Source organism: Alosa alosa, chromosome 18 (assembly GCF_017589495.1).
Source record: "Alosa alosa isolate M-15738 ecotype Scorff River chromosome 18, AALO_Geno_1.1, whole genome shotgun sequence".
NCBI lineage: Eukaryota > Metazoa > Chordata > Actinopteri > Clupeiformes > Clupeidae > Alosa > Alosa alosa.
The window spans coordinates 5338016-5349479 of NC_063206.1; the positions used below are offsets into that span (position 1 = coordinate 5338016).

At 38.4% G+C, this 11464-nt stretch overlaps 1 protein-coding gene across 1 annotated transcript in view; it reads left to right on the forward strand.

Moving 5' to 3' along the window:
* Positions 1–11464, forward strand: part of LOC125312022 (probable E3 ubiquitin-protein ligase HECTD2) — a 51900-nt gene that overhangs the window by 1949 nt on the left and 38487 nt on the right. The window contains exon 3 of the mRNA XM_048270471.1: positions 8760–8844. Within this exon, the coding sequence (XP_048126428.1) occupies positions 8760–8844 (85 nt within the window). The remainder of the gene's footprint in view (positions 1–8759; positions 8845–11464) is intronic.

Genomic DNA, 11464 nt, shown 5'->3' on the forward strand with positions numbered 1-11464 from the left:
TAAGGTATTTGCATTGTCATATAAAGGTTAAGGAATAGAAGGATCATGAAATGTAGTGTTAAACTAGTGTCTTTCATTCTCTCACTCTCTCTCCCCCTCTCTATCTCTGGGTTTCCTATCTATTCCCTGTTTGTCCTCTCATCTAAAAGGCCAAAGGGGATAATGCCGACTGCATTATCGCTAACAACCCATACTTCAGATACCTTTTCTAAACTCTTAACACAGACTCACACCTAGAAAACACAATTGGCCAAATGGATAATTTTTTTCTCAAAAACACATTTTGTTAATTATATTACTAACACATATTTCTCTGCACACACTAACTTTACCAAAACACTGGAAATCTGACTCAAAATTAAATTATTCTGTCAAAGAATGACACTTGTTTTCACTTCACAAGGTACACGCATTCAATCAAAGTACACCAGGGGTCCGTTGCACAAAAGCAAAATTAAGACATCCGGGATAAGTTACTGAGCTGCGCTCAATGAATCCGAAACAAGAGTGTACAGGCTTAATTGGTTGCTGCTTGAGCAAGCCAGGATGCGCAACCACGGATTCATCAAGCCAGGTGAAACCTATCCTGGATAAGTGCGCGCTCACGGCTCCCTCAAATAGACCCCGCCACCGATCACAGATTCACTGATTCACCATGGCAACTAGAGCGGCTTCATTGCTTCTTCTACGGTGTGAAGTGGGTAGCGATAGCCTTTTCACAACAGCAACAAACAGCAACACCTCTGTTTAGGAGAATATTGCAGCTAGTGCCGCGACCACCACGCGTGAAATGGTTAGGCACTCCCGTGACATCATATTGTCGCATGACAGGTCAGGAATGGTGAGTATGTAAGAGTTAATTAATGATCACAAACGTTTAAATAATGACAGTGGGTCTAGGTATATGTGATAACAATGTGTAGTACTTAGCCTGGTCTGGAGCAGGCTAGCTCCACAGAATAAGTCGCCATGGTAACTTATACCATAACATATCCTGCTGCCCCCATCCCGCTTTTGTGCAACTGGATCATGGATCAATTGAGCCAGGATAACCAAGATATCCCGGCTTAATCCCTTATCCTAGTTTTGTGCAATAGGCCCCAGGTTTCAAAATACTGGCTATTGTTGACATTACAAAAACTGCATAGACTTTTATGTTTCAGTTTTACAGGTATTTGCATGCAATTTTTAGACTAAATGTCTTGGTTGGGAACTGTATGTCCACATGTTATGTTCACATTCAAAAGCATTCCAGTAAAAAGCAAATCAGTTTAATTTTTTCCTTTACTGTTTACTACAGGAGGTACAGTAGAAGTACTGTTTACAGTATGATGGAACAGAAAAAGTTTTACAGTATTGGTTTCAGTAAACAACAAAATATCCATGAAACACACAAGAGCATTCCGAACAAAAAAACAACAAAAAAGCCCAGATAAAAAGGGGGGGGGGGACTAAAAAAAGCACAAAATTACTGCATCTAATCTCTGCGATCTTCAGGGTTAGGCCACATGTTTTCATCAACATCGCATTGATTACATGGTCAATGATAGTGGCACGAATTTCATCACTTGCAACCTTTGGAATGCCACCACCACGCAATCTTACACCTCTACCTTGCCCTCTCTTTGGGCCTGCTCTTTTCCCTGGCCCTGCTCCTCTCACTGCTCCTGCATCTCTCACTGCTCCTCTCACTGCTCCTGCTCTTCTCCCTGGGCCCCTTGCTCTTCCTCTTCCTCATCCAGACATTACAGTGTTTGTCTTTTTCTGTTTCTGTTTCTAAAAACATCACTCCTCAAAGTCCTCCTTTTACTGTGTACGTGTCAATGTAATAGAAAAAAATAACCCCTGCCACTGAGTCTAAACCAGACTGGAATCAGCTATGGTTGGCCCAATTTACCCAACATAAATCAATTGTGTGTCAATTATTTAATTGTTTGTTTATTATCAGCTGAGATATATTGTTTTGAACTGATATCATTGCAGAAACAGAGGTTTTTATACTGTATCTAAAGTTTGGAATATTTGGTATATGATATGTGCTGTATATGATATGATAGGTGTGGTATATGATATGTGCTGTATATGATATGATAGGTGTGGTATATGATATGTGCTGTATATGATATGATAGGTGTGGTATATGATATGTGCTGTATATGATATGATAGGTGTGGTATATGATATGTGCTGTATATGATATGATAGGTGTGGTATATGATATGTGCTGTATATGATATGATAGGTGTGGTATATGATATGTGCTGTATATGATATGATAGGTGTGGTATATGATATGTGCTGTATATGATATGATAGGTGTGGTATATGATATGTGCTGTATATGATATGATAGGTGTGGTATATGATATGTGCTGTATATGATATGATAGGTGTGGTATATGATATGTGCTGTATATGATATGATAGGTGTGGTATATGATATGTGCTGTATATGATATGATAGGTGTGGTATATGATATGTGCTGTATATGATATGAATAAATAGTTGCGCCACGATTTGTGCGCGGTATAACATACAGTATTATACTTATAGGTGCGTATATGATACTTTATATGATAATGAGAACCGTATACCGCATGATAGGTGGTATATGATATGTGCTGTATATGATATGATAGGTGTGGTATAACGGTATGATAGGTGTGGTATATGATATGATAGGTGCTGCATAATGATGCAGTATATGATATGATAGGTGTGGTATATGATATGTGCTGTATATGATATGATAGGTGTGGTATATGATATGTGCTGTATATGATATGATAGGTGTGGTATATGATATGTGCTGTATATGATATGATAGGTGTGGTATATGATATGTGCTGTATATGATATGATAGGTGTGGTATATGATATGTGCTGTATATGATATGATAGGTGTGGTATATGATATGTGCTGTATATGATATGATAGGTGTGGTATATGATATGTGCTGTATATGATATGATAGGTGTGGTATATGATATAGTACTGTATATGATATAATGGAGTGTGGTGATTTGTGCGCATAATATACAGTATTATACGATAGGTGCGGTATATGATACGGTATATGATACGATAGGTCCGGTATACGGTATGATAGGTGTGGTATATGATATGTGCTGTATATGATATGATAGGTGTGGTATACGGTATGATAGGTGTGGCATATGATATGATAGGTGCGGTATACGATGCAGTATATGATGCAGTATACCATACGATAGGTGCGGTATACAATGCAGTATATGATGAAGTATACCATACGATAGGTGCGGTATACAATGTAGTATAAGATGCAGTATACCATACGATAGGTGCGGTATATGATGCAGCATACCATTACGATAGGTGCGGTATACGAAACAGTATAGAGTAGAGATGCACTGTACGGTGCAGTATAGACCCTGTCAACTACATAAGCAAACATGTGCATTCCTAATGCTTTTCCAGTGGCACAGACAACATTATGGTAGCTAATATGGTTAACCTGGGGACAAACAAAAATGAAAAATTGATGTTTGCCACTATGGCAAAGTCTGATACATTTTCATTGAAAAGTAGTCTACCTGCACGGTTGCTAGGTTACGGGGACGCTGGCGCTGGCATCATGTTTTTGTTTGTTTTTATGTAATGTTCGTAATTTTATGTAATGTCATGTTTATTTTTTTGTATTGGTTTGTCTAGTTAAATGTTTTCCCTATTTATTTACGTTATTTTTTATAGTTTTTGTGTTATTCTTAGTCCTTTTTACTGCTTCTAAGTCAGCTGATGTCGTTGACGTTTGTCCATTGGGAGCTTGCTATGGCTAGCTTTTGCCCTAGCTGGGCCTCTGACATCCTTCCATCCATCCGTGAGCGGTGCTGCACTTCACTGTCTGATCGAGGGGATCTCTTGGGACAGCTGGACCTACAGTAGGTTACTCTGCGAAAGATCTGCCGTGGCCGCCGAGCTGTTGCTGACCTGCGAGCTGCCATGCCAACTGCAGACTAACGTTAACGGTGAAGAGCTGCAATCTCACGGAGCAACAGACGGTCGTTGTTAAAAATCCACTGAATTGCGGCTCTACAAGATCACCCACTACTTCAGACTGTGCTTCCAGTGATCTCCAGACTGCAAGGCGTAACGTTAACGCTATCTCCAGACTGCCAGTGAATTCACCTGGTTGGTCAGTTGCTAAAGAACCTTGTTGCCATTTCATTGGTTGTGAAGACACAGCTCTGTGCGCAGTGTTCACGGGTCATCATTGCCCTTGGACATTTTCAGCTGGTTTGGAAATTGGACTGATTTTAACATCACTTTTCCCCCTTTTATAAATATATTTTCTTTTTCTTTTTTTTTTTTTTACTTTTTATTTCTTTATTTGTTTTGTTGTCTGTCTTGTATGTCTTGGTGTCCGCGGTGCGGCTGACGACTCATCCGGCTCGTCCGCATATTTTGTATTTGTTATTTTTTAAATGTATTTGTCATGTCTTGATGTCACAGGCACACTGGCGACTATGTTGCTCTATCCGGCATCTTTTGTCTTGTTGTTATGTGTCTTGTTTGTGGAGCGCTTTGGGTTGCACTCTGTGCATGTTAAATGCGCTTTAAAAATAGAACTGACTTGACTTGACTTGACTTGCATTGTGTACACCGGAAACCCTCCAGGAACAGATTGAAAAGTAGCCTACCTGCATTGTACACGGGAAACCCTCTAGGGCAGTGGTCCCCAAACTACGGCCCGCCACCTCATTTTAGGTGGCCCCCCAAAACATGTCCGTGGTATATAGCAACCGCCCACCCGCGGGAGCAATGACATCGTCAAACTATAACCTCCGCAATTTCCCCCATTCATTCTCTATGGCGAGTCTTAACAGTACACATGTAATACTCTTTTTGTCCACTGGTGGTTGTTTTGGCGCTGTTTTGCGTTTGCCATCAAAAACGGAATGAAATGTAGGCATATCTGCAAACAATGTAAGAGGCCTATGCTGACTGCATCAGTGCTCAAAGTATTCTAAAAGTTTATAAATGAATTGTTTTTTTGTTTTTTTTATCCCACCACCACCCCCCCCACAATGGAGGACTATTTTTCTTTTTCTTTTGTTGTCTCCTTTTTCTTACTTTCTTTTCGTTCATTATAATAAGGATCATAAGGAGACAATACAAAAATACATCACTCATGAAAAATAAGAAAATAATCAACAAATAATAATCAACAAAAACAGTAATATCATCCTCCCTCTGCTTTTAGGAAGTGTGCCTATTTAATAAAGCATTCACTTATTTATCATATTTATTTATCTATTTGTCCGTCCACCAGTCTTACTTCAATCTATCCATCTTTCTGCTTCTTTAAGTTTAGCCCATCTTTCAGCATACATAACTTTTTTTGATTCATATGCCATTTGACATTCAGTTTTACAATACAGTTTAATATAATTTTTAAATCTATTAATATTAATAATAATTTTAGGTGTTCTATCTAAAATAAATATTTTTCCAAGTAGAATAATTATATTTTGTATATTATTTGTCTCTGACAGGTTACCAAGTAACACTGTAAACATATCTATGTATAATTTAATGTTATTTTTAGTTAGCCATTTCTGGACTTCTAACCAAAATAACGCAGTTGTTGAACAATACCAAAATAAATGGTCTACTGTTTCTTCTTCTTCTTGACAGAAACGACAGTTTGGAGATGATTCTATTCCCCATATGTAAAGCATTTTTTTTGTTTCCAAATATTTATATATCAATCTGTATTGGAAATATCTTGTTTTACTATCCAATGTTGTTTTGTATACATTTCTAAATACCTGTTTCCATGGTATGGGAGTATCCAACATTCCTTCCCAACTTGCAAAAAGTTTATGTGGTATATTCACAATCTTATTTTTTCCCAAATAAAAACTATATATTTCTTTTAATTTTAGCGATCCATTTTGCTGTTTTCATATGAGGTCTACATACCAAATATGATTCAGGCGATTTTTTAATGTATTTTTTCCATAATTGAGGTATTGATCCAATTAGTTGATTATATTGTTGCAATGTACCTATGTCACCAAACTTTTGTCTTACCTGTATATATGATAGGATTCTGCCACCCTCCACTATGTCCTTAACAAAAATAATTCCTTTTAGGAACATCTGTTAAAAAAAATTGTATTTCCTCCCATCAATATGTTGGAATTTAACCACAGCATTTGCTGTAGTACTTGCACCGTGTTATCTGGTGGATGGTACTGAAATTGCAACCATTTCATCAAAGCTTCTGACAAGAATCTTGAGATTTTGGCAAAAATAGTTGTTATCATTGGATAATGTATGTTCTGCAATTGTAGAAAAGGAAAATATTTTTTTTCAAAAATTGGATGAGCCTTTTGCAGGAGTTGACTTGAAAGCCAATTGTTATTAAAGTAAAGTTTTGGTATAAGGGAAGCTTTTAATGATATGTTTAAGGCTTTCAGATTCAGTAACTTAATTTCACCAAATGAATAATCGTTATGTACATATACACGCTTAATTTTATCTTTTGTATTATTCCATATGAACTTAAATATCTTTTGCTCATATTCTTTAAAAAAAGATTCACCAGGAGTTGGTAGTGCCTGCATGAGGTATGTGAACTGTGACACTATCAATGTATTAATCAAGGTTGTTTTACCATAAATTGTTAATTTATTGCCATACCATGGTTGCAGAATTTTAGACACTCTACTGAGCTTATTATTAAAATGAATTAATGCAATATTTCCTATGTTTTCTGGAATATAGGTGTATAGAACCATCTGTCAATTTGATCGGTAGCTCACAAGGAAGAGTAAAATTTGTTTTCTTTAGTGGACCGAGTCTCATAATATTACATTTAGGTTTTAGTCCAGACATTTTTGAAAAATTATTTAGATCTAATATTAAGTTTTGCAGAGATATACTATCAGAATTAATCATAAAAGTTGTATCGTCTGCATACATAGAAATTTTTGATTGTAAACTTTGTGTTTTTAAAGCTATAATATTATCTCTATTACCTCTAACCTTATTTGCAAGAATCTCTATTGCTATAATAAATAGGTAAGGGGATAAAGGGCAGCCTTGCTTCACTCCTCTTTTAAGTATAATTGACTTTGACATATATCCGTTGTTCATTATTTTACTTATTGAACCATTGTAGATCACTTTGATCCAAGCTATCAGGGTCTCCCCAAAATTAAAATAATTTAAACATTTGTATAAAAAGTCCCATTTTATTTTATCAAAGGCTTTTTCAAAATCTGCAACAAAAATTAATCCTGGCTTTTTTTTATTATCATAATATTCTATTATTTCTAATACTTGTCTAATACTGTTGGAAATATTCCTTCCTTGTATGAAACCTGTTTGATCTTGATTTATTATATTTTGTATAACATTTTTAATCCGTGTTGCAATGCATTTTGCCAATATTTTAGTATCATAGTTTTGTATGAATTTTAAATGAATTGTTAATAACTAACTAACTAACTTATATTCAAGTCATATTTCTGGGACTTTCTGGGATACTCATTTGTTCAAATGTTCATACAATGTATACAAGTTCAGGTGAGTGAAAGTTAGAATGGTGGTCATTTCAGACCACTTCAGCACTTCATAAAATTCTCATAGTTTGAGAACTTTACATTTTCAGAGTTCAAGAGTTCCACATTTTTAATGAAATATACTTTTGGGACTACCTGCTAATACTTTTGGGAATGCAAAAGTCTTTTTATTAGTATTATTTAATTTGAGTTACATTTTACACTAATATGTCAAGATGGCAATATAAACACAGCTAACAATGGTATTAAATTGCAATAGCCTATAGATTAAATGTAATGGAATATTCAACTAAGGTAGACTGCTGTTGTTCACAGCACTAAGCTATTTATGGTTACTGATATACTCCGAGTCTCTGGCCCTCTCTTACAGCCAGGCATAGTAAGCTGGCCCTCGGAAGAAAAAGTTTGGGGACCACTGCTCTAGGGACAGAAAAGTAGCCTACCTGCATTGTGTACACCGGAAAGTAGCCTACCTGCATTGTGTACACGGGAAACCCTCTAGGGACAGAAAAGTAGCCTACCTGGATTGTGTACACCGGAAAGTAGCCTACCTGCATTGTGTACACCGGAAACCCTCTAGGGACAGAAAAGGAGCCTACCTGCATTGTGTACACCGGAAAGTAGCCTACCTGCATTGTGTACTCCGGAAAGTAGCCTACCTGCATTGTGTACACCGGAAAGTAGCCTACCTGCATTGTGTACACGGGAAACCCTCTAGGGACAGAAAAGTAGCCTACCTGGATTGTGTACACCGGAAAGTAGCCTACCTGCATTGTGTACACCGGAAAGTAGCCTACCTGCATTGTGTACACCGGAAAGTAGCCTACCTGCATTGTGTACACCGGAAACCCTCTAGGGACAGACTGAAAGGGCCCATAGAGGACATGTGAACTAAACTGTGTGGGACATTTTCCATGATCCCTGCCTAGAAGCATTTCTGAAATTTGTGATTTTCTGTCAATTGTGAAATGTACAATTAAGAGTATCCTGAAAGCCAACCATACACACACACATAAACACACACACACACACACACACACACTGGTGTATAACCATGTTTCTCTGTGTGTGTTTGGCAGGGGTGTGGGCAGGGTGTGAAGAAGCTGTACCCTTGTCAAACGCACACACACACACACACACACACACACCCTGGTGTATAACCATGTTTCTCTGTGTGTGTGGGCAGGGTGTGAAGAAGCTGTACCCCTGTCTCAGTGGCTTTACCTTCAGCCTCCAGCACCGCAGGCCAACCACCGTCTGCTCGCGCTTTGGTGAGTCAGCAGAATAACATTGTTTTCATTCAATTCATATTTCTCTTATCCCTTAGGGGCATTCATATTTAGGGACTTTCATATTTCTCTTATCCCTTAGGGGCATGGGCAACAAATAATAGTTTTATGTCTGGTGTGCATTGAAGATGTCACCAGAAATGACACCAGAAACCCCATGTCCCGTTTAGGGCTCTGCACTTACAGCACTTACACTTACTGTAGATAATGATTTGCCTTTTTACTAATAAACTATTATGTGAACTAATATGTGAATGTGCTTAGGTTATGCTAGTGTTGCTGTTCTGCCAGGGGTGGTAAGCTGCTCTTCCGCACTTTTTCCCTTAATCATGAATTGTATGATGTTTAGAGAAATGAAGGGGAAGACATAGAGAGATGGGGCAGAGAGTGAGAGAGAGAGGGAGAGGGAAAGAGAGAGAGGGAGAGAGAGAGAAGACACATGCGGAGAGATAGAGAGAGAGCCAGGGGTCTTTGTTTTGTCTGAGGAGGGGATGCTCTACTGAGTGTTTCATACAATTTAAGTGCTGGTGCTCACACACACGCACACACACACACACACACACACACACACACACACACACATACTCTCTCTATCTCTCTCTCTCTCTCTCTCTTAAAGGAAAATTCCGGTATTTAGCACTTTCTTTTCTGGTTTGCTTTGGATGAACTAGAGTGGTGGACACCGAAATTTTGACGATTGGTCCTGTCTCGACCTTTCTGATTCGTTTTGAATCGCCTTTGACTACTCAGAGTGGTTGCCAACAGGCATACTGTAGTAGGCTACTCAAACATGTCCTAAAACAACCCTTAACGTTAGTTTTCAAAACTGTGCAACTCACCCGAGGTGGTTAGTGGTGTTAGTTGATGTTCCAAAACAAGTAAGCGTGTGAAATACAGTTTCTGTCGTGTTTTATTTGGCATTTTGTAAAATCCCATTGATTTCTGTTTGAAGACTTATTGCACGTTGATATTACTGCGCCACCGTCTATGCTTCAGGTTCAAATATTGGCCCGAAGTTTATCTCCCGGTTGTGAGGTGTCTGAATACATAGTTCCACAATAGGCCTAGCAAATAAGGCGGCTGGAAATCATACATTCGCGATATATTTGCTTTTAATAATCAGCGAACACCACTAACCACTCGGTGAGTTGCACAGTTTTGAAAACGAGCGTTAAGGGGGTTGTTTTAGGACATGTTTGAGTAGCCTACAGTATGCCTGTTGGCAGCCACTGAGCAGTCAAAAGGCGATTCAAAAACCAGTCAGAAAAGTCGGTGACAGGACCAATCGTCAAAATTTGGTATCCTTCACTCTAGTTCATCCAAAACAAACCAGAAAAGGGACTCAAAGTGCTAAAAACCTGAATTTTCCTTTAAACCTTGGTGCTCTTCACTCCAGCTACTGATGCCAGAAGAATTATGCAAACCTCCCCTAAATCAAAGCCACATGAGGATAACTTGCTTTTCAGCACTGACACACACACAGACACTCACACACACATACACGCACACAGACGCCCACATACACACACACACAGACACTCACACACACATACACGCACACAGACGCTCACACACACACACAATCACACACACACACACACACACACACACACACACACACACACACACACAGAAACTCAGACACACACATACATGCACATACACACACACACACACACACACACACACACAGAAACTCACAGACACACACATACATGCACACACACACACACACACACACACACACACACACACACACACACATACACAGACACACACACTGCTAACTATAAATTCTTAGTTACAAATTCTGAATCTGCCTTGAACATTATTCTACCTTTTCTTTCATTACTTTTATAACTTTTTTTCAACATTTGCTTTTATTTTGTCTCATTAAAGGACCAGTATGTAGGAAATAATGGAAAATAAATTGTAAAACCATTCAAAATGATCACCATATGTTGTCAGAGAGTAAGGAACCGATGAATTGAAGTAATGGCTTGTTGACAACATTAACCCATAAAACCATGAAAAAATAAGTTCACCCAGGAATCTCTTGAAATTTTAAGTTTATGTTTTGAGCGATTAATTCTAGAATAAGCGTTATTAATACAGTAATGGGCTGGGGTGTCCTCCTATTTGTGTTGCCAAATTATAAAGGCCAACTGTCAACTTGCTGTCAGTTGTAGTCATGAGCATCTCTGAGGAGGCAGGTAAATTTCCAAAATTAAAACAAGAACCAAATTAAGTGGACATGGTTGGAGCTTCCTGAGATGGCGGCGTCTTTGTCAAGCGAAGAATATCAAGTCTGGCCTTAGAGCTGGCCATATTTCTCACAACAGGTAGCATAGGCTAAACTTCATCTGCATCATTAACTTCAGCTAAATATGTTGCGTTGGTTAGAGAGGTATTTTTGTTTTTCACTGTTTCCGTAATGTGCTGGGTCATGGTTGGAGAAAGCGTTAAAAGCAGCTGCAGGGTCAACTAGCGTTAGCTAAGTCTTCATTACATCTGGCACCCAGAAGGGCTCGCGTCTGGTAGTCTTGAGATCGTTCACCAGTGTTTTGATTTTGGCCTACAGAACGTTCGGTAACAATCCTAC